At 37.1% G+C, this 25,021-nt stretch overlaps 1 protein-coding gene across 1 annotated transcript in view; it reads right to left on the bottom strand.

The window, feature by feature from the left end:
* The window catches only part of EFEMP1 (EGF containing fibulin extracellular matrix protein 1), a 72,535-nt gene that overhangs the window by 2,407 nt on the left and 45,107 nt on the right, over nt 1-25,021 (bottom strand). Inside the window, 6 exon segments of the mRNA XM_036749522.1 lie at nt 4,139-4,334; nt 4,456-4,579; nt 9,072-9,191; nt 11,563-11,682; nt 12,662-12,781; nt 16,371-16,493. Coding sequence (XP_036605417.1) covers nt 4,139-4,334; nt 4,456-4,579; nt 9,072-9,191; nt 11,563-11,682; nt 12,662-12,781; nt 16,371-16,493 — 803 coding nt within the window.

Here is a 25,021-nt window from a genome sequence, read left to right as displayed (position 1 = left end):
GAGTGTTTATGGGAAGGCCCCAGCAGGGGTTGAAGGTTACAGGATGACTTGGTTCCTTGCTATAATACTGTGGTGTAATTTCCTTGTTACATTGAGGTAGACTTACTGGTTTTGGAATACAATTACCGCTATAGCGAATTGGAATTACTGGTTCTGGGATTTGATCCTCTGATTTCTACATAAATGTTATATTTCTCCTGCCTTCTACCTAGAGAATCTCTTATACTTTGTGATTCTGAACTAATACAGGCATGTTCATGGTCATCTTCGAGGTCATGAATCTTGCCTTACTGATACAGCTGGAGAAGGAAATGGCAAACCACTCCAGTATCTTTGCCAAGAAAACCCTAAATGGGGCTCATGAAGAGTCTCAATGGGATAGGAATACACTGACTCCCTTTTGGTGGAGGGGAGGCATGGACTGTGTGAGAAGGATGGCGAAAAAGTCTGAGTGATTTGTGATTATGTCATTTAAAAGTATTTAACATACTCTTCAGAGAGTATTCAATGCCATAATGTGCCTCTTAAAGATTTTCTATGACTAAATGTTATAATCTCATGTCTTAAAGATGATAAATAACAAAATTATAGATATGCAATATACAAATGGTTGTTTCAGCATGTGAGTCTCTAAATGGGTCAGTAAGTTCATGAGTAGGTTCTAAGGTTGGCAAATTCTCAGGCTTTAATGTTTCCCGAGTGTGGGAATTCAGTTAATATCTATAACTATAATAAACATATACAATAAATTTAAATGTTTAATCTTTAGTCATTTGCTAGTATGCCTATGCTAATAAGCATATTAAAAGTACTGAACAATCACTTTTATATTCAAGGGAGGGTACCATATCCCTTTATTCTACATAACATCATGAATTTGCAGAGTTGAACAACTTACAAATCTTTCTGTAGTCCAAAAGACATTTATGGAGAAACCACAATATATCTCTGTTTAAACACTATTGCGTTTTGGTTGAATGAAATTTTACAATGTTGAAGGAAGAGGGCCTGGCCTCTTTAAAAAGTCAGAAACAAAACTATTTTCAGATGTTTCTGACAGAGACACAGTGTAAAACAGTAGTCAGACCACAAAGCTTATTAAAGAAACTGATGTTGTGCAAATGGAAAGTGGATAATTGGAAGGAGGTAGAATGTTCAAGCAAGTTAGGTGATAAATGCTTATTGAGTGACATTAGTTAAATGGTCACATGAGTGAAATTATTCCCTTTGGACTGAAAGTAAGAGGGCTCATGGTACAGTGTGAGGAGCAATGGCTTTGAAGTCAGAGGACTCAAGTCTAAAAATCTTTTCTCTTTTGCTTACTTACTACTTGTGTGATTTTGGCAAAGTCAATGTTAACTCCTTGAGGCTTAGTTTCCTCACTTGTAAAGTCAAAAAAGTTGGATTAGACTAGGTATTTCTTAACCTTTTTTGTGTCATTGACAGTCTGGTGAAGCCAATGGACAATCCATTTCTAAATAATGTTTTTAAATACATAAACTAAGGATTACCTAGGAAATAAATTACATTGAAGCACAGTTATGAAAATATTAAAAACAAACAAGTTCAGGGGCCCCAGATTAAGAACCCCTGCACTAAATAGGTGTGATGGAGATCCTGGGAGTCACCCTATAGCGTTTTACCCCTCTCTTTCTGTTTATTGCAAGGTAATCCAAAGGGCAAATAAGACTGGAGAAGTAAGAGTATGAACGCATGCTTAACACTAGTTGATAGAGCGAGAAGATGAGGGTTGATGGAAATGATCGGTTATGACTTTTTACATAAACTTGTGTTGAAGCTTGGAAGAAATGGAGTGATAGTCATAGCTTTTCTTATACAATGTTTCTTCAGCAAGTATTTATTGAGCACCTACTGTGTACAAAGCACTGGGTCAGAAATTGTGAGGGACACAAAAACACTATCCCTGCCCACAAAGAAAAATTATAATACTTGATGATTAATATTTGTGATAATTTTAGTCAGAACTTATTTGATAGAAAAATGAAGATTGACTGATATCATGTGATACTGTGGAAAAGGTAGCCCGTTGGCCTCTGCTGTCCCTGCTTATCTGATAGCAGTTACTCAACTTGTAGTCACCGTACTCAAGAGGGCACGTCCAAGCTCAGTGTATCTCTCACCTTCTCCAGGAAGCTTTCTTTGACTAACTGCAGCAGTTCACACTCTTTTTTCTTTCTTTTTTTTTTAATTTTAAAAAATTTTCTTTTTTTTCTTTTTTCAATAATACTATCATCGGCAGCAGTTCATTTGGTACAGAACTGTTCTATGTTTGTTTTAGATTTGTTAATTTCATCTAATTATAAGCTCTCTCAGGGCAGGAGTACATTTAATATTTCTTCTTCTTCCTTCAATACATCTAGCATAGGGGGTGAGGGGGGATGGGGTGTGAGGGGTACATAGTAGTTACTAAACAAGAAGTTCTCGAATCTCTGAAAATTCATGGGGAGAAATTCTGCAGCAATTGCTTCGGCTACTCTTTTGAGTTATGGGATATGAAATAACCATGCTTTTATCCCTATCACTATGAGATATCATACTCTTCCCGTAGTCATTTTTAAAATTCTTGTTGAATCAAATAAGAAAAAAAAGGCTAAAATTTAGAACCAGTTTTAGAACCAGTGTCAGTGCTCTATTTCACTTATGGAAGGCAAGATTCATTATTTTCATTTGGGAAAGCATTTAGTTTGTAAATAAGCTAGCTGTGGTATTTATATCTGAATGTACCATACTACTAACAAATAATAAAGGATTTAGTGAACTTTTAAGGAATACCCCAGGATGAACTACACTCAGCTTCCAAGGAGTACATATTTATGTTCACAGAAAAGGACAGATTGAACTGTGCCCCATTTTTTGAGGGGGGGAAGGCAGGGCAATTGGGGTTAAGTGACTTGCCCAAGTTCACACAGCTAGGAAGTGTGTCAAGTGTCTGAGGTCAAATTTGAACTCAGGTCCTCCTGACTTCAAGGCTGGTGCTTTACTCACAGTTCCACCTAGCTGCCCCATTTTTAACTGCTTGTGAGTTGTCCCAGAATTACTTTCTTCAGATCTTAAATTATGCTTACTTTAAACTTTAAAGTTAATTTTCCAGTGGAAGATTTTGAGATGTTTCTATCCAACTGCTGCGTATTATCATGGTTATTTATATGATCCAATATTACTGACTTAGCATTAGCTGAGGAAGAAAAAAAATTACCCTAATAAATTTCATGTCTAGCACTTTAGATTTTAGACATTAAATACTGAATGAATCTATGCTTCTTTATAAGTGAACAAAAGGAGCGGCAAAGAGTTGTAAGGTCAAATTATAGACAGACGTTTTTTCTTTTTAGAAGTTAGTTATAAGAAGTTAATCATATCTAGCACATTGGCAAAGAAACATACACATCACAGAACAGTGTAAACATGTAAACATTTAAAAATATGCAAACCTTACCACAAACACAGTTTTCCCAGTTTATTTTTCCTTTTCTTAAAATAAAACCTTGACTTTTAAAGTTGATTAAGAAAAAACTATTCCTAAAGGGATTTTCAAGAAAGTTTTAACTTCATGAATAAGGTTATTTTAGAATGAAATGGCCCCTACCAACTTATAACTGCTCCGTAAAGGGTGTTGATCCTATCTTAAAAGGTGCCAGATTTAAGACCAAAAATAAACTCACTGAGATTATGTAGGCTGGCACAGGGGGAGACTGGAAACAGTGAGACCAAGTGTAATAGGAGGCTGCTACAATAACCCAGTTGTGATGTGTTAAGTGCCCAAACTCGAGTGGTGACAGTTGTAAAGAAAGAGTAGATTTGAGAGACCCTCTAAGAAAGGGCTCAGTGACAGATGGAGGGGAAGGAGAGAAAATGACTTTAAATGAACAGACATGGTTCATTTGGGAAGGAGAACATTTCTTGACCCATTTAGAAAAATGGTGTGTGTGTTTGGTTACATGTGAAAAAAGAAAAACTTGTGAGATTAAAAAACCCCCAATAAACTTTTAAGGATTATTTTTCTAATTTTGTTTAAGACTGATTGGAGATGCTTGACTTGGTGCTGTACACTTGCATCTTATCAAGAAATAATATTGCCACCCCTTTCCATAGCTGAGACTTAATGTAAAATACTTACTCGTAAGTAGAACTCTCCATTTTCGTTTCCAGATTTAATCCTGAAAGTGTTAATAGTATTGGCATAAATAGTAGTGGCCTGGATTTGGAAGATATCTGATGGCACAGACCTATCTGATCGGATGCTCATATACTTGTAGACTATAGACTGAGGGAGATCTCGGCACACCGCATTTGATACAGGGCAAATACAACGACTGCAAAACAAAACAAAAGAGAAAGCATTCAGAATGGACATTTATTCATGAAGATGCTAACTGTTTTGACTTTCTGAGTTCTGAACAGTGCCATCTTTGAGAGAGGTATGACTTTTCTTACTTCTCTGATGTCAGGACGTATGGATCTGGGCAAGGGTTTCGTGGATAACAGCGGAATCCACCATGGTAATTCCAACACATTTCCTCTTCCCGGCATTCATTTGCTGTCTCACACTCATTTATATCTAGAGATGATGCGTCAGAATGATTTTCATACAAAAATAAAGGTGTATAAATGTCAAGTTCTGATTTTACAAAGAAAGAACTTTTTACAAAGAATGGAGGTGATTTAACTTTTAGAAATATGTTTTATAGAAGCCTTTTGCATCAGTGTCACAGCTATTGCCCACCATTTCCCTCATGACAAAGATAAAACAATTAAGCAAAAGTATTAGATATAACAAATGTATCTGATAACATACACACTAATAAAATAGTCTCCTATCTTCACTATTTCTTCTCTGAGACTTTCCTAGTTTTTCAGTTATTTCAAATTCTACTTCCTTTTAGGGAAATTTTCATTTACATTGCTGTAATCCCTATGTATATTGTTCTCTTCCCACATTTCTCTGAATTACTCAAATTCATTGTTTCTTACTGAAAAAAGAACATTCTTTTATAGTCATATACCATAATTTTTTTTCCAGCCATCCCCAGATCAATGGGCATAGATACACCATTTCCAGTTTTTTTTTAAACTGCCACAAAGAGACTTGCTGTGAATATTTTGGAATATAATGGAGTTTAGTTTCTGTCTTTGACTTATTTTCTTATAGGGTATATGCCTGGTTGTAACACTACTGGGTTGAAGGGTATGGACAAAGGAGCATTTTTTCTCAAATACTTTCAAAATGATATGCAGAATTGTTGGACCATTTCGCAGTTCCACCAATATGCCTTTCTTCAATAACCCCTCCAAAACTGAGTATTCCCAACTTCTGCCATTTTGCCATTTGCCACTTTATAAATTAAAAACCTCAGAGTTGTTCTAATTGTCACTTATCTTAATATTAACAATTTGGAGCAAGTTTTGAAATGGTCATTTATAGTCGACAATTCTTTTGGAAACTTTCCATTCTTGTTTCTCTTCTAATTCTGTCTTTCTTGATTTTATTAATACAAAATTTTTAAAATTTCATGTAATCACAAGTGCCTATCTCATGTTTTATGATTTTTTCTCTATTCCTTATTTTTTTTTGGTGAATTCTCCTGCCATAGCTGAGATAGATTTCTGATTTCATTCTTTTCTATTTTTTAATGGTGTGACCTTTCATATTCAGTTTATTTATCCATTTTGAACTTATTGTGCTAATATGGTATATGATGCTGTCCCCCACCAAATTTCTGCTAAACTACTTTCCAATGTTCCTAGCACTTCTTGTCAAAAAGGGATTCCTTCCTCGATGTAACTGCTTTTGATTACTTATGCTTCTTGCTTATCTAGTCTGTTCCACTGCTCCACTCTTCTGTTTTTTTAACCAGTGCCACGAAATTTAATTACTATTACTGTATAATATAGCTTGAGATCTAGTAATGTTAAGTCCCTTCTTGCCCCTTCTCAGTTCACATTTTGGGGCTTTTTACTCATTCTACCATCTTTCTAGGATTTTTTTCTAGGTTTATTTTATTTTTGGGGGGGAAGCTTTTGGAATCTTAGTCATAATAATAAGGCAGAGAGGTGGGACAGTGGATAGAGTTCTAAGTTTGGAGTCAGCAATAAATGAGTTCAAATCTGGCTTCAGACTCTTACTAGCTGTGTGGCCTTGGGCAAGTCATTTAACCTGTTTCCTCAACTCTAAAAACTGGGGATTTTAACAGCACCTACCTCCCAGGGCTGTTGTGAGGATCAAATGAGATAACATTTGTAAATCACTCAGCATAATGCCTAGCACATATTAGGCACTACATAATTGCTATATAAATGTTATTATTGTTTACATAGTCCTTCAAGGTTTACAAAGTATTTTACAATCATTATTTCATTTGATCCTCACAACAATTCTGGGAGAAGCTGAGGCAAATAGAATTAAGCTAGTTGCCCAGGGTCACATAACTAATTAATGTCTCAGGCAGAAGTTTGACCTTAGGTCTTCTGGATTCCAAGTCCTGGGGTCTATCCAGCATGCCACCTAGCTGCCGAGATCCCTACATCATCATCACCATGATTCCTGAAAGGACAGCAGTTAGGCCATTTCAAAGACTCGTATTTGTTTTCCTTTTAAAAACTACTAGGAACAGGTATTTTTGCCTTAACGTAATGTATTTGCATATTGCTTTACCTTTCATCAGAACATTTTTATGTCCATTATGTACTTTGAACCTCACAACAATCTAGTGAGGTAGAAGAGGGCTAGGTGTTAACCTCATCTAACAGAAGAAATGGAGATATAGAAGAGTCACATGATTTGTCCATGGTCACAAAGTCAAGATTATGCCCTGGTCACCACTATTTCCACTACAACATGATAAATGGCACCCAAATGAATGTCTTTCATGTTTCATTTTATTAAAAAAAAAGAAAGTAAAGAACGAACATTCTGGGCCTCTGACTTGTCTATAATTAACCTAAATCTCTAGAAAAAGTCATACAACTTTTAAGATCCAATGATTAAAAGAGATTTATTATGAACTCAATGGGGCTATTAATAGAAATCTTAGATTGCACCAGAATAACTTTCAGGAGACTTTCCCCCTTGATATTTTTTGTTTATTTTAGTTTTTGAAGTATAAAGGTACCATTTGTTCTCTAGTTGCACCAGAAGCCAAGAGCAGTTTGTTAATTAAAGGCTAGAAACTGCTAAAAAGAACCTTTATGTTGCAGTCTCATTCATGACCTCCAGTAATGTGAATTTCGATTTAACTCCTTTGTCTATCTAGATGGGTTTTAAAAGATTGCTTTTGCCTTATGAGCACTTAGTGGTGCTCTATGATTTTGGTGGTTTATGAAAATTCTAGAACTTGGAGTAAGGATGCTGATGTGAAGGATGGAGCTGTTCAGCTCAATTCAATCTGAACAACAACAAGGCAGATAGGCTTAGAGAATATAAGGTAAAAGGTTTTTTTCCTTTATACCTTAAAAGAACTAAGCTTCATTAAAAAAATACCCTGGTCCGAGTTTCTTTATGCTCTCTTTAGCAGTTGGGCTCTAGGTAAACAGGAGTATGCAGAATAAAAATACCTCACATTTAATGTTAATAAGCTTATTCAGGCATAGCCCAAGGTAGATTCAATTCAATTAAACAAACGTTTATTAAAAGCCTAATATATGAAAGGCACTGTGCTAGGTCATAATTAAAGGTAGTGTTTATATAGCTCCTACTATTATGTAAAGCAATGTGCTAAGTGCCTTCTTTATTATCTCACATTGATCCAAATATTAACTCATTTGGTCCTCACAACAACCTTGGAAGGTAGATGCTATTATTACCTCCATTTTACAGCTGGGGAAACTGAGGCAGACAGAAGTTAAGTGACCTGCCTAGGATCACACAGTTAGTAAGTGGCTGAATTAAAGCTGAGGCTGAATTGAACTCAGGTCTTCCTGACTCCCGGTTCTCTATCCACTGTACCACTTCGCTGTTTCTACCCACATCATGAGGCTAGAAAGACGAAAATGAAAAATGGTCTCTGCCCTTAAGGGAATTATAGTCACCTCCAAGCATATTCCCAGCCAGCAAATTTTCATTAAGTACTATTGTGTGATGGGTGCTGTTCTGAGCCTTGAGGCAAAAATACAGTTCTCAAAGAACCCACTGTAATGAGGGAGACAAGGTGCAGATAAGTAGGTACATATAAGATAACTGAGTTCATCCAAACCCTGCTTTTAAGAAAGGATCTGATACCACTTATTAATACCTGAGTGTGCATTTTTAGTATATGCACTTTGAGCTTTATTGCAGATGACCTTGTTCCCACATTAGTAGAATCTGGCTTCCACATTAACAGAAATTCACATTTTACAGAGTAGGTGAGAGAGGCATATTTTTGGCCAAAAAGGTTTTTTCCTGAATCCTTAAAGTTATACTGCGTAGGTGGTTTCTTATTACTTCTAGGTATAAATCTTAAATATCCTTATTCTTAAGGATATTTAAAAACACGGAGATTAATAGGATTTTTTTTCTCCAAAGAACTCCAGCTATGTCCAGATAGGCAACAAGTTCTATGACAAAAGAAGTCCTATTTTCCCAGAACTTAAGTGACTTTCTCATTTAGAGCCTTGATAGTCTTAAAACAACTTATATATAGCTTCCAAAAGAACCTAAGTAATTTACTTGAAGATTGAGCACTGAGAGAATCAAGCTCACTGCAGAAATTTCTTTTCCTGGTATACTGGAAAGTTATTGATCATACACAGCATAACAAAGTTCTGTGTTGCTAAGATTTGTGTTTCATAAAAGCTCCATCCATGAAAAGCTAAGAAATGACCTAAGGAAAAAAAAAAACCTGGCTCCGAAATCTCATGAGAAGTTAAGGTTTTAAATCATTTGTGCAATTAGGCAAGGAGCTTTGATACCTTTCTTGCTGAATGAAGGAGGAAAGAGCTAGAAATGTGACACAAGCATGGAGAAATGAAGGTCAGCGGTAGAAAATTCAGCATTTTTTTCTTCTAAGCCTCCCCCATGTGAAATTCCCAGCTAATGCCAAATACTTAAAAAGTACTGAGATAAGGAAACTCACCTTGACAGGTTCTACTCCCAACAACCTGGTATCCCTCAGGGCACACACAGGAGAATTTTCCTGGTTCGTTGACACATTGATATTGACAAAGGTAGCTTGAAGTTCTGCATTCATCAATGTCTGTAGAAGAGAACAAGAGCTAATTGCATTCAACCAATTCACTGCAATCAATCAAAGTGCCTACTATGTGCCAAGAAGTGTGCTAGGTGCTGGGGATATAAATACAAAAAATGAAATAATCCCTCCTCTCAAGAATGTGAAAGCAGGCGGGAAGTTCCTGGTCACTTGAATGTGTTCAGAGACAACTTGTTGGAAATGTAAAAGAGATTTATATATCCTTTGGACTTAACTATGTGTCGGGCATTATGTAAACACTTTACAATTATTGTTTCATTGGCTCCTTGCAACTCTGGGATGTAGGTGCTATTATCATCATCACTATTTTATAAATGAGGAAACAGAGGTTATGTGACTTGCCTACGGTCTCACAGCTAATAAATTTCTGAGGCTGGATTTGAACTCAAATGTTCTTGACTCTAGGCTCGACACTCTTATCTACTTTGCCACCTAGCTACTCCTAGATGTTCTCTGAAGTCCATGCCAGCTTTAAGGTTATATGATTCTATTTTAAAAACAAATATGTATAATAAAAATACAATTCTAATATTTATGAAGTGCCTGATACATGCAGGATCCTATGTTCCTTATGGGAAAAGAAACAAAGTTTAGATAAGGCACACTCACTGCCCTTATGCAACTTACAGTCCAGTAGGGGAGTAAGAAAAAATCTATACTTATACTGGGTGCTCATTTTATCATATTTTACATATATATATATATATATTTCAAGATGAGCAACAGAATGGAAAGAAACACATAAAACTCTAAAACACAAACAGAATTACAATATGAGAAGCCAAGGCAAGTTTTAGCAAAAGCTAAAAATATTAGCTGCTCTTCAGAGCACAAAGTGAATTGGATGGAATCTTTTTTTGGGTGTTGGGGGAGTTTCTCATCCAGAATGAACGAACTAGTTAATAAATTATAACCATTTCCTTTGTTGTTGAGTAAGCAGTCTTAAAGCATACTTTAAAAAATTAAACTTCTCAGAAATTGGGTGAACTAGCCATAAAGATGATCTGAAGATCGAATAAAAAAGTCCCAGTCCTGGCAGGGTGGGAAGGCCTGGCAAGCTTTGGGAAATGGCATGCTCAGGCCTGGAGGCAAGGAGTGCTTTGCATTTCTTTGTGGTGATGTCCCTCTCATTTGCTCAGAAGGGGCAATGGCAAGTTCCAGGGAGCAACTCTTTTTTAGTCTGAAGTACAGTAGTCATGATGTGGGGCTTGCAGGGTGGGGTATGACTCTCATGGCCCCAAGTGAAACTTGGAGGATCCTTTGGGTGGAAAGGGAAATGAAATGTGGATGATATCACCCTCAGGAAAATCTCATGCCTTTTGAATTATACTTGTGGGACTCTGCACTTGCATGCTCTTCAAGGGATAAGCTACTTTTCCTTCCCATATCAACTAAATAACAAAGAAACAAGACTCGGTTCAGTACCTCCATGATTCTGGATTATGTAAGATTCTATCTTTGGAAATAGGACATCACATAGTCCTACCTCTTCCTTTTACAAATGAGGAAACTGAGGCATTGAGCAGTTAAGTCACAGAGAGAATGAAAAGTGTGTTGGATCTGGAGTACTAAGATCCAAGCTTGAATCCTTCCACTCATTTCCTGTGTGTCCTGGGACAAATTGCTTCACTTCTCTGGAGCTCAGTTTCCTTATCTGAAAAATGAGGAGGACAAGACTGGATGACCTCTAAGGTCATTTTCACTTCTAAGACTGTGGTAGTAAATAGTAGAATTGGGATCAGAAGCCTATAGGAACTTGAGCTTGAAGTGACTTGATCATGGTCACATCACTGAACAGACAGTGGCAGCCTTGGAACCACCTTGAATCCCTATCCGGTACTCAGGTGCCTCCATGACATTCTTCTCTGATGAAAGTTAAATGGCCTACTTGTCACTCATCACAATGCCATGTTTATTTTGGTTTCTTCCATTTCCCATTGATAACTCATACTCCAAATGGGCTTCTCTTTGTTGTTCAGTCATTTTCAGTCATGTCTGATTCTTCATGACCCCATTTGGGGTTTTCTTGGTAAAGATAGTGGAGTGTTTTGCCATTTCTTTCTCCAGCTCATTCTACAGATGAGGAAACTGAGGCAAAAAGGGTTAAGTGACTTGTGTAGGGTCACATAGCTAGTAAGTGTCTGAGGCCAGATTTGAACTCAGGAAAATGACTCTTCCTGACATTATCCACTGTACCACCTTGCTACTTTTCTATCTAAACTATATTAATTGGAATTCAAAGTTGAATTTCTTTGAGCAAAAATTTATTTCACAGAAGGTACGGGGTTCCTCCCCACTCTCTGCCACCCCTATCCTCATCCTGTTCACATTAGATATGATTTGAGAAATAACTCACCTTCACAGTTGAGTCTATCGCTGCTTAACTCATATCCTTGGTTACACTGACAGATGAATGAGCCGAGGATATTGTAGCACTGCTGAGCACACTGATTGCTGGCATCGCATTCATTGATATCTGAAAGGACAGGTTTCATATGTTTAAGCATATTTTCTTTCTTTGTACCAGTTGCATCAGCTGATGACAAGTGGCTGATTTCCCTAGCTGAATCCTTTGCCCCGCAGAAGCTCATTGGAGAACATCAATTTAGATTTCATAGATGCTGGAACAATTTCAGATCGGGGCTTTACATTCCGTTTTAGAAACACTGGAATCATTTTTCGAGGAATGACAGCTATTCTAACGTGTGATGAACCTTTCCAAAAACAATTTAGTGCTGCTATTAAACTGTACATTCCAGCATCTTTCTTTTTTTCAGGTACAAAATGCCAAGTCTATAAATAATTGATATAAGAAACACACACTGATATGGTCTCTCAGCATGCCGTGGTGAAGATTTATCTGTGCTATTTATTACTTTTTAAATAGGTTCTGTTAAATTCCATTACAATTATAACATGGGCCTTTGAGACCCATACGGAGTTTTGCAATGCTCTGAGGCACTGAAAATATTGTGAAAAGGCATTTTTTCCCGTGCTAGATTCTTTCCATGTCGTGCCAATCTTAAAATTGTGTGCCGTGACAGTGCATTCTTAAAAGAGAGAAGCAGCTTGTGAGAATTGGAGGTGCTGTCAGTGGAAAGTTTATGTACATGAACTTGCAATAACCCCCAGTCCCTTTGGCATCTCCAACCCTTATTTCACACGCTATTGACTAATTGGTGTGTGTACATCAACTGCTCTGTAGTTTCTTTTTAATGCATACACAGAGGAGAAATAAAACCAAGAGTAAAAAAATTTTCCATTCACATCTTGATATGTTTTGGAAAACAGATTGGTTATTGTCTTTTTCTGTTTAGGGATTGCTTAAAGGATCCTGATGAAAACTAGTCCACAAAAAAACATCAAACTGGAAATAACCATGCCATGGTGGGAGATATGCTTTTTTTGGAGACCTAAATAAGCAAAGGGGGCAATCCCTTCCTGAGAAGGCTTACCTACACAGGTGTAGTTGTTTGCTGCCAACTGAAATCCAGCACTGCACTGGCAATAAAAGGAACCTGGTGTGTTCACACATCTTTGCTGGCAGTAAGGAGGGATGCTGCATTCATCTATGTCTATGATATCACAGAACAAAAATATCATTGCTCGGTCATATTCCCCAGTGGTTTGTGTTTATGCCCCCAGTTTAGAAGTGTCAGTACAAATAAATCTCATGAAGAAGTGGAAATTCAAAAACATTTTTTTCTATACCTGGTACTTTGGGGTATAGCTAACATTACCTTGAATACTCTTTGGTCTAAATTTCACCCTGATGTGAGGAAGATGGGAGGATGTCTTTTCCTTCACTCATCACAAGCTCCTAAGAAGAGCGGTGAGTTATTTATGCAAATCAGTTATGAACAATATCGTGTGTGGGCATAAAACTTAAAGAGAATATAATGATTGCTTCCAAATATTAGTGTGTCATTTAGGGGGTTATATCTCTAGAATATCTAAAACCTGAGTAAGATAAACCAGAATTCAAATTTCAGGGTGATATGTTGGAAAAGATCCATGTGCAAGAGCCCAAAAACCTAGGTTTAGGCCCATCACTGAATATTTGGCAAGTCATTTGGCCCTTCTGTGCCTCAGTTGCTTACCCTGTAAAATGGGGCTGATAAAAATCATGCTTTAGAAAAGTAGCGCTACCCACTCTCACCCCTGGATCAGAAGAGAATTATTCTTCCTCTTAGCTAATGCAAATACCTTTATCTCTCACCACCTTTTCAGGACTTTGGTCCAGAAGTCCTCTCTCCCACATACTCTCTTCAAACCAACTTCGTTCCTATCTGCCACATATTCAGATCTTCCTAATTCTAAAAAAAATCCTTTGACCTTTATATACCATCCAGCTATCATCCTATTTCCTCTTCCATATCTAAAATCCTTGGTAAAGTAGCCTAAATTGCTATCTTCACTGCTTTATCTTATACTCTTCCCCCAAAACCTCTTGAAATATGGCTTTCACTCCCACTCAGTCACTAAAATTTTCTTTTGAGGTGGCATAATGGATGGATGCAGCATTGGACTTGGACTCAAGAAGGCCTGGGTTCAAATCCTCCTTCACACTCCTATTAGCTTGTGGCCCTGAGGAAGTCACTTAAGCTCTTTGGCTTTAGTTCCCTCATTGGTAAAATGGGGATAATCATAGCACCTACCTTCAAAGGCTTTTCTGGGGATCAAATGAGATGATACATAAAGTATTTTGCAAACCTCAAAGGACTACATAAACACTAGCTATTATTATTTCTCAGGTTACCAATAATAATAACCAAGTCCAGTGACCTTTCTAAAAGTCTTTATCCCCTATGACTTCTGTAGCATCTGATACTTCTTATCTCCCCTTACCTCCCAAACCCCAGATGCTTTCTAGACACTTTCTCTTCCCTTGGCTTTTGAGACACCAGGCTTCTCTGGTTCTCCCACCTCTATCACTGTTCTTTCCTTGCCTCTTTAGCCGTCTCCCCTTTCTTATCTTGACCTCTTTAGATGAGTATTCTTCAAGTTTTATCCTTGGACCTTCTTTATTTCTCTAATCTCTCATCCATTTTCCTGACTTCACCTATCACCTTTATGTAGGTGACACTGAAATATGGACCTTCGGCTAAGATCTGTTTGCTGTGCTCCAAAGTTTCAGTTCTGAATACATTCTTAGCACCACAAACTTAGATATCCAGATCTAAATTTATAAGCCTTCTCTCCAACCTGCCTTTTCTTCTGCATTCATTATTTTTGTCAGGGGCATCAATATTTACAAGATCTCCTTTGGCACTGTCTTTGACTCTTCCTCTATCCCACCCCTCATCTTCTCATAGCCAACAAATAAACTAAGCCCTATTGAGTCAATCTCTGCAATCTCTCTCTACTCCCAATGCTATATAACCTGCTCATTACCACCTGCCAAGATTACTGAAGTAGCCTCCCAACAGGTCTTCCTACTGCCGTTCTCTCTACCTTCAAGTCAATCCATTTCAATCACTGCCAGATCAATTTTCCTTATGGTTAAGTCTGGTCAGGCCATTCCTTTGGGCAAAACACTGCAATGGCTCTCAATTGCCTACTGAGGAAAGTTAAGCTCTTCTGTTTGGCACCGATGGTCACCTACAGTCTGGTACTACTTTATATTTATCTCTTATAATTCCCTGCCATGTATTATTGCCTTTCCTCAGAGACATTTTCAAGGCTCTTTGGACAATACTATTCCCCACACCTGAAACCCCTTCTTTGAATTCTATCTATCATTTAAAACTCTACTCAAGTGCCACCTCTTCCGTGACACATTCCCTTATTACGCTGTCAGTAATGCGCTTTCTCTTGTATCTCACATAATACTTTGCTTGTACACCTTATATGCTTATAATATCCTAGATTTATAGATGCAAGGGACTTCAGAGGTCAACTATTCTAACCTCCTTAAAGATGGGAAAAGTGAAGCCTAGGAGGGCTAAGTGACTGCTCATGGTGTCATAAGCATTAAGAACCAGGACTCCAACATGTTTTCTGATTCCAACAGCAGGATACTTTCCAGTCTACCACTATGTCTCTCATCTGTTATTTTGTATTTTAGATATTTGATTGTGTGTCATATGGTCTTACTAGTCTGTCAATTACTTAGTGTTATGGATTGTGTCTTCTCTAAACATCACATCACCTAAGATCCTAAGCATGGTGCTCTGGACCTAGTGGGTATTTGAGGGTATTTCCCAATATAAGTCTACACTAAAGCAATAGAGAGAAAGGTTAATATTTTCAGGAAAATGTCTAGTTAATTTAGAATTGTGTTATATATAATTCATATTGAGTTTTTAATGTCTCTGATACTACTATGTGGTGGAGCTACCTGATGGTTAAAGAGATTTATACTGAGATCCTTTAAGTATTAATCTTCAAAATGAACTTGCATGATCTGAATGAGAACTTTTGACACAAGATTGTAAAATTGTCAAATTTCGTCCTATTGTAAATAGTATTATAGGAATATCTAACTTTCACAGTTATTTGCTATTAAGTTATGTTTGTGTGTTGCTATTCCATGTGTTTTTGTGCATTTTTAACGGATATTTGTCAAATCAGTCAATAAGCATTTATTAAACATTTACTATAGGCCAAACACTGCTAAGTGTTATACAAAGAAAGGTAAAACACAGTCCCTGCTCTCAAGTAGCTTACAGTCTTTATTTGCTTTACTGTCAATATTTATTTTGTCTTTGAGAAGACTGTGTGCTCTTGATTTTTTTCTATCTCTCTTCAGCAACAATGACTTTTATATGCCATTTGTGTTCAATAAACTGTTGTTAATTGACAATGAAAGAGGTGAGCAAAAACTGAGTCCCTGTTGATTTTTCAGGCTGTCTTTTTCTAACCCTAAGGTTTAGTCAGCAGAGTCAAAGATTAGAGTCCAAATAATGGCCAGGCACTTTCTTTAGCACTCAGGTCCAGGCTGGTGGCAGGAGAGTAGATAACATTTTTCAAGTACTTAATACGGTGTTTGGGATATAGTTAGTTGCTTAATAAAGGCTTGTGCTCTTCCCTTTCCCTCTCCTCTCCCCCCGCCGTTAGCTGTCATCTTTTATGAATATAGAGATGGTTTATCATAAGAACCTCTACACTTAAAATTGAAATGTCATCCAGAAAAGGCATGTTTTATCCCACTAGAGTACTTACCGACACACTGATCTCCTCGTTTCTGATAACCAGGGCGACACTGGCAGCTGAAAGATCCTCTTAAATTGATACAGACTTGGTCTGCCCTACAGTTATGAGTCCCTGTCGTGCATTCATCGATGTCTTTCAAAAACAAATAGACATAGAGAAGTAGTTTTAGCCTGTTGTGAAAGATATTGTTATTTCTATCTCTTCGTCTTGAAATTTTCTGTTTCCATTTTATTCAGAAGACTCTGCTACTAGAAGGACTGGATAAAAAGCTCCAACCATTGTGTTGATCCTCCTTAAAGGACTTAAGGAAAGACAGGGATAAGTAATGAAGGGCATGAGAATATTTGGAGGGACCTCGATATGAACCAATGGAAAGAATACTCACAATGATGAAATCAAACTACATAACTTCTGTAAGTAGCCTTCTTAATCAAGTTCTACTGAACTCTATCAATAGTCAAATTTTAACCTCACATTTTTACCAATTTATCTGTTTCATGACCTACAAATACTACTGAAGTTTTTGCAAACTTTATAATTTGAATGTAAAGAATAAAACGATTGCAAATTTCAAAATGAATTGAAACACATTTGACTATATCCTAGTGGGGTACAATAGAATACTATCACCGAAAATGCTTAATTTCTCAAAGCTTCCTAGTTTTTCTAACAGAACTTAAAATGTCAGATTATGCATTCCCACTTCCCACTCTAACATGCATACATGTGTGAAAATCTCATATCAGGCCAGTTACAAGAGAAAAGGACAGAAGTTTTTTTTTTTAATTTCAGATCTAACATATGATGCAGTTACTTGGAAGAATTTTAATTTGAGCTTAAAGTATGATTTTTCTGTGTGTTTCTGGGTTTGTATACATACATACATGTATATATATATACACATATATACTACATATTGCAATATGTATCCTAACATATATAATATTAGCAATTTTTACAATTTAATTTCAGTTTTCTTTTCTATATCATAGAACCATTACTTTGAATGATCCTTATTGTAAAGTTATAAATGAAAAGATTATGTAATCTTTCAGCAACTGGAGATGATAAACTGCATCAACAAATTCCTCAAAACTTGTGATTTCTTGTTGACCAATTTCTTAGCTGAAGTGGCTGTTTATACAAGCAAGGGAGATTTTAGAACATCACAGTGGCAGACCCTGGGTGGTGCTTTGGAAAAAATGAAGGATTCTTTTATGTACTAAATAAAAATGACTTTGACCACAAGATTCAGTAGAAAATAGACCATTGACAATGTGAATTTAATTCTCAATGCTTGCCTCTCCCCAAACACATAGAAAGTATACAAATATTTTAAGAACACATCTTCAAATCTGGAAGGTTTAATTATGGTTCACACTTTGCTGTAGACTTGTCTTTTACATGTCTATGTAGATTACTAAAGCATAAACATCTTCCTGAGTTGCCCTGTTCTGCCAATGGAATAGCTTGGGTTCAGGCAGAGGGTAGGATTTTCAGACATCAGTTCAAACTGACTGGACACTGAAATGATATGACAGGTTCTTTCCCTGAGGAAAAGGGAGGGGCTGGTGCTAATAGACAAGTGTAGACATCCACCTGTTTCATATCAACTCTTGAAAGATTAACTTTTAACCTTGCATTGGGCTTATGAAAATGCCCTGTCAGATTCTTAATTTAACCAAAATTATACTGCTAGATAAATATACTTGACAGACAGATATACACCAATGTGACACCTATGGACGCGTACTGACATATTCCTCTGAATGTATTGTAAAATCCCTTGGCTGTTGCACAGTCTCCTGAGAGGCAGTAATTACCAGCTATTTTCTTTCTATGGATTGTGCCAGAGGTGGAGCCTACCTCCCCTTGGAAATCTGTGCAATCTTTATGCCTTCTATTATATTCTCGTTTGCAGCTGATGAAAACATTCCTGTAGGGATTTCTTCAGTACTTTATGACTCTCTCATGAAAAACGACTTGCAGGATTCCTATTGTTTTAGGTCAAGAAACTTTGCCAGGACTTACAGTGATAACTGCCCTTAGAGATACTGAAATATTAGATTCAGATATGGCAAGATTCCCCATTTAGCAAGTGCTGGCTGTCAATTATGGATTGTGTTTGTATTGCTCCATTTTCTAAGGAAACCTCATAAATGACTGATACTTTTCCAAGACTTCTCTATTCATAATGTCTCCACCCCATTCACATTTTTTATAGTTTGAGACTCTCCTATATTTCCCTTTATTTTGTATTCCAAAATCTCCTTTGATAAAACTGATTGAGAATTTGAGTTTTCTTGTGAGGTAAGTTTAGAATTAATTAGCTTTCATAAATAAAATCAGTGCTGCCTAAACCTTTTACTTCTTGAAAACCATGTATCTAGGGAAGTCTATTTAGTAGGCAAGAATTTGATATTAGATAAACACTAGTAGTGTTAACTGAAGTTACTTCGAATTCAATAAAGCATATGCCTCCACTCACTCCTTCCTCCTCCCCCTCTAATCCCATAATAAATCAGGAATATGAGGTCCTTGAGGGAAGTGTTTCATTTTGTATTTGCATCCCAAGTGTAGTGATATCCAGGCATTTGTCAGCCTCTGTAATCAGTATTTTACTTTCTATGGGCAGTAATGTCAGCAAAGTTGCTCCAGGGTTTAGGAAGCAGCTTTAAGCAACAAGATCTTGTTCTCAGCAAACAAACTAATTACTCAGAAAGATGAAAACAAAATACCTTATGCACCAAAGCTAAACTGTTAAAAAAATCCTTTATCAGGATTTGAAGGATGTATGGAATAGAGCAGTAGTGTTGAATTTAAAAAGAAACGAGGGTCACTGAATTGTACAGTATATAAGGATTCCTGAGGGGTTGCATATTGACTTAGAATCATACACGTTTATATGTTTCTTTTTTTAAATGAATACACCAACACATTAAAATCAGATCGGAATTATGTTTTGGTCTGGCTCAGGTCACACTAGGGAGTGTTGTAGGCTGCATGCAGCCCTTGGGCCAAGTGATATCTCTGTGATATAATAGTATTGTTTCTGTAATGCTTCTAAACATTTATTGAGCACCATGGGTACAAGATGTAAGGGGCATCAGTGAATCATTAACTCTGTCAGTTCTTTCTTCTACTTATTCTTGCCTTGGCTCATGCTGTTTTCCCTGACCCAAATGCCCTTCCTTAGTCTCACAACTTATTTAAATGTTTATCTGTTGAGTTGGATGTACCCCGTAGCTCACAGGCTAGGTTCCCTAAAGAACAGTTATCCCATATTCAAGGTACTCTGTTCATCTGTACTCCTAAAGCTAAGCTCATGAGCCTGCACCAATGTGTTTACTTTTAATAGTCAGAGGACACAATGAATTCAAAGCAAAGGTATTTACTGAAAAAGTAGGGCAAGAAAAACATGTCTTCTATTAACCTGGGATGTCCTCTCCCCCAAATACGCTCAGGATGAGTAGAGAAAATAGATACACATAAAGGAGTAGAAAGGCATATGTGTGGCCAGTATGTACCTGGGGAGAGGCAACTCCTATCTCTTATGCTATAGGAACTCTAATGTCTTTACAATGTTTCTTGCTGACCTTGGTTTCTAGGGTCCAATAGGTGCTGCTCTATGGATTGCCGCCAGACATTGCTGTACTGGACACTGCAGAATGTTGCCTTGTTGGATGCTGCCAGATGCTGCTCAGGTTTGGTTTCCACTGCTTCCAACATCTGGTTAAATTGCAAATTTTGGGTAGCTTACTGTGATGCCCTTTTAGAAAGAGCAGGAACTTTTATTTGGTTTTGTGTTCCAATTAGGACACTGCACTGGACCACGTGGATTACTGTCTTCTTTCTCTGAGGAGCAGAATGCTCCTCGCTCTTTAGAAGATACAGTGCCTAGCTTAGGAATTCTTGAGCTTGGAGTTACCAATGAAATAACTCTCACAGTTGGTATTGTCTTGGAGTAGCATGGAATAGTGCATGGACTACTAGACTTGGAGACAAGAATGCTCAAAATCAAATCCTGCCTCAGACACTTGCTACTTGTGCGCTTTTTGGAAAGTCACTTAAGCTTTCCCAGTTTCCTCCTCTGGAAAATGAGGGGCTGGACTCAGTGACCTCTAATGTCTCTGCCAGCTCTAAATATGTGATCTCATGATCATAGGATTAATCATAAACTTTGAGAGCTATAGCATAAAAAATGTAAGCAGAACTGGAAATCATGGAAGGTTTCTTGAGGAGTCGGATTTTGAAGGTTGGGTTTGTTATAGAAGAGTAGGGAGGAGATGGTACAGAGTAGAGAGGGAGTGGTACACACAGAACAGAGGGTCAAGAACAAATAGGTTGTCTGTAGAGAGTGGTAATTAGATTGAGTTGACTGAAACAAATAGTCCATGTAAAGAAGAAACGAGGCCAGGTGGTAGAAGGTGTGGAAGGCCAAGCTAAGGGCTATGGCTTGGATATATAATAATATAGTACAGAGATTAAAATGTGCCACAAAACACTAAAAATAGTGTAACTTTGTAAAATTTTATAAAACAAATCAAGTCACATTTCCTTATTCTAATACCTGAAATTCCCTCATTTTCCAGAAATGTGGCCACCTCTTTCCTTTCTTCAGTGATTAATATATACTGTGGTATCCCTATTGCTAACCTTGGCAACACAATCTTCAGTTGAGTCATCATTTGCTTCAAATAAACCTGTCTGACCTATGCTTTGCTTTCCCTTTCAGACACTTTGAAACACTGACTCTCATGCCTTTCCTCTTGATTGTTTCCTATTTATCTTATATGTATTTGTCCCCCCACAAAATGAACTTGAGAGCCTTGCCTTTCTTTGTATCCCCAGTGCTTAGCACAGTGCTTGGCACATAGTAGGTGCTTAATAAATGCTTATTGACTGTGTCATGGCATTACACATTTTGTTTTCTCTCAGAGCTTAATGGGGACAATTGTGTCCCCATTTCACTTATGTCCATTCAGTCCTTGCTTAGTTCCTCATTTTCTAAACCATGAGTTTGGCAATTTCTCCTTATTCTGTGACTCATATTTCCCAAACCCCTGACTCATGCTGCTCGCTCTCTGTCTTATGCAACATTTTAATCTCTGCAATGTTCTTTCCACAACTTGATAACTTTGCACTGCACATGGGCATTTCAGTGAGTTCTCACCAGTGCAAGAATTAACTTCGCTCAAAACATTTCTGCAAAGTTCCCCCCAGGGCCTTTTTTTGATTTATGAAGATCCTCAGTGTTGGATCTCTATTAAAATGGAATAATTCATGATAATTTTTTTTGAGATATTATAGAACTAAGGTTAAAGTAGTACTGGGAAGCAGGGGGACCTGAATTCTTTATGGCTTGGCTGTTTAATGTGTAGCCTTTGGCAAGGATCCTAATATTTTCCCCCCTCTCTCTCCCTATCTATAAAGGGGACATAATGTCTACCCCAGTCCCTTTCATAATGATCTTGGAAAGATTAAAAAAAACCCAACCACCACTTTCCTTTAGGACAAAGACCATATCTTTGGCACATGCTTGAGTGGGGGTATAGTACCTAGGACAATGTTGATGCTTTACAATTTTTATTTAATGGAGATTTAAAAAAATTCTGGCAGGGAAAATGCCAGGCGTTTCTTGATTTGTATGTATTTAAAAACTTCAGTTTGTGTTTGGTTTCCAACTGGGGCCCTTTCACATTGGGAACATATGAGAGAAAATGCCAGGAAGGATTTATGTTTGATATAAATAACTACTATCTAACTGTCTAGTGAGTATCAGACACAACACTTACAGTTATTCCTTCCTTGGAATATTTTGAGATTTGGGTATATGCCGATCTGTCTGGGATGGTTTAGGCACAATTCTCTGCTGGGGAAAGTGGGTTGAATTAGTTTGACCTCTAGGGCAGCGGAGTCAAATTTGAACAGAAATGGAGGCTGTGTTCTGTGCCAATGGAAGAAGTGTGCAGACTGACAAAATCCCAGATGATGAGATATCAACAGTTCTTACCTTCTGAAATTTATTACAAATTTCTATAGGTACCATGGAGCTTTTCTGGTATCACCAAACAGTACCTATGTCCTACACACAGAGGCTATGTAAATATCATTGAATAACTGAATGAAAAGAAGGCCTCAGAGCTGTCTCGTATCATCTCCTGTACATAGAGCTCCCTTGAGCTCTATTTTCAGAAGATGAGTTTAGGGAATGTATTGCATTGATAAATCTGTCTTCACTTGCATAAGCCCTGGCTTTATTATCCACCTATGCTTAAAAGTCTCCTTGCCTAATGCTGTTTAGAATTTGTTTGATGTGTTTTCACAGATGTGTTGGCTTCTTTCCAACTATTCCAAATATTTTAACTTTTTATTTTCTAATTAGACACCCTCAGTTTAATCTGATTTTTACAAATGCCAGCCATTTCATTATCTCTATTCTTTAATGTCCCTCTAAATAGTCATGCTCCTTAAATACAGTTAAGCAAAGCAAAGACTTTTTATGAAGGTGGTAGTTTAGATGTCAGTAGATAGAGCACTGGGCCTGCAATTAGGAAGACCTAAGTTAAAATCCAGCCTGAGATAATGACTGCTGTGTGACCCTGGGCAAGTCATTGAACAATCTGCCTCAGTTTCCTCAGCTGTAAAAAATGCAGATATGCAATAGTGCCCACCTCCCAGGGTTGCTATAAGGATCAAATGAGATAATATCTGTAAAGTGCTTAGCACAGTGCCTGGCACATAGTAGGTGCTTAATGCATACTTATTCTCTTTTCCCTATAGAATAATCTTGGGTACAGCACGTTTGTAAACTTTTTTTCATATTTTTAAAAACCACCTTCATTGTCATGATTCTTTGAAAAAAGTTGAATGCTTTAAAAAAGCTTAAGTGCATAATTCCTTCTCCATGACAATTTGATATCAAATCAACAAATCAACAAGCATTTCGGTGCCAACGTGTGAGGCACTGATAAATACAAAGGAAATATTTATAAAGCGCTTGCTATTCAAATTCAAACTCAACAAACCTTTATTAGTTTGAATTCATTCAGTCTCATTATAGAGTAATAGCTCATTTAATTGGAATATAGCTAGAAACCACTAGGTAAACAAAGGAGTTCTTATGAAGCAAAAATGGACTTTACATGGTATATAGCTGATGCATTTTATACTCAAAAGACAACCTATTAGGCCCTTGCTCTGAGACTATTTACTCCTGTTTTTTTTATACATTTCTAATGACTGTGGTAATCTGATTTTAAAGCCCACAAAGAGCAAAATTGACAGGGAGACAGAAGTTGCTATAAACATGCATTCAAGAAATAAGAGCTGACAGCAAGAGTAGAAAAAGAAAAACTATAAAGAGAAGACACAAGAATGCAAAATATATGGCAATCTGGGCTCATTTGCTATAGAGTCAAACAAGCTTACATAGCCAGAAGTCCTAAAAGGCAGTACTTTATTAGATCCATATAATCATCGATGTTCATAATGATGACAACGAGTCATCAAGAAAAGGCTTACCTATGTTCAATACACTCTATTTAAGAAGGCTTGGTTAAAAAAAGGCTTAATTGAATGGGGTACATTTCAAAAACGCATTTACAGCATGGTGAAAATAAAATAATGTTTTGTACTTTATGGGAATAAAACTTGAACTCTCTGGAAAACTCTGCTATCTAGAACAACCTGCTCCTTGAGGATTGCAGAGAAAAGTATTGCTTGTCTCATTTGTCCTATTTTTCCTTATGAAGGTTGTTACTTTGTAGTTTTTTGGTTCCTCCCTTGATCCTTTCTTTCATATTAGAATAACATTCATAACGTTCCAAGTTTTCTGGGTTCCCTCCCCAATCCTCAGCCAATTATCAACGATTTCTGTCAAAGACTTTTTATTTTCCTTGCTTCTTCCTTCACAATACTGGGATCAAATTAATCTGGGCCTTATGCCCAGTCCAAGTTAGCTTTTTCACCCTTTTGAAATAATCAGCTAGAATTTATCCATGCTAAATAGTCATGGGAGGGAAAGTGAGTGTCAATATTAAGTAACAGAAGAAAACTATCTTTACTGATGTCCAACAAAAGGTTAATAATTCTAATTGCTTATCAGTTCTGCAAAAGAGATGGTAAATAACTCATTGTGGTCTAAATTAAAAACAAAAATCTCTCCCAAATTCAACAAATAGCACTCCAAAGTCCTTTCAGTGTTCCTGTTTTAAACAATGGGACTTAAGTCTTTGCAAAAACTGCCAAGTCAACTGTCCTGGATTTCATAACGGAATAATATGCTGTCATTCATATGTAAAAATGATGCTACTGCATGTGTTTTTAGTTGCTTTTTCCAGTAACCCTCTCTTGACTTCTCTCCCCTGTGACTAGTGGCACACATCTGTGAAATGGTCAGATGGGGGTTAGAGGTGTGGTCTATGGCTGTGGAAGAGAGAAAAGTTAACTGGCTCATGTGGAAATTGATTCCATGACTCATCAGTACCATTCATTAAACACGTGAGCCAATTAGCCAGAGACTTTTACAAGACTGAGCAAAGAAACAAAGGCCCTAATTATCATTCTTTGCTTGCCTGCATGCTACCAAAGTGGATACTCCATGACACAACTTACAGGGAATAGAGTACTTTGTAAAGAAGTAAATTAACTTCAGGGAT

Source organism: Trichosurus vulpecula, chromosome 3 (genome assembly GCF_011100635.1).
Source record: "Trichosurus vulpecula isolate mTriVul1 chromosome 3, mTriVul1.pri, whole genome shotgun sequence".
In the NCBI taxonomy this organism is placed as follows: Eukaryota; Metazoa; Chordata; class Mammalia; order Diprotodontia; family Phalangeridae; genus Trichosurus; species Trichosurus vulpecula.
This window is presented reverse-complemented; position numbering and strand designations above follow the sequence as displayed.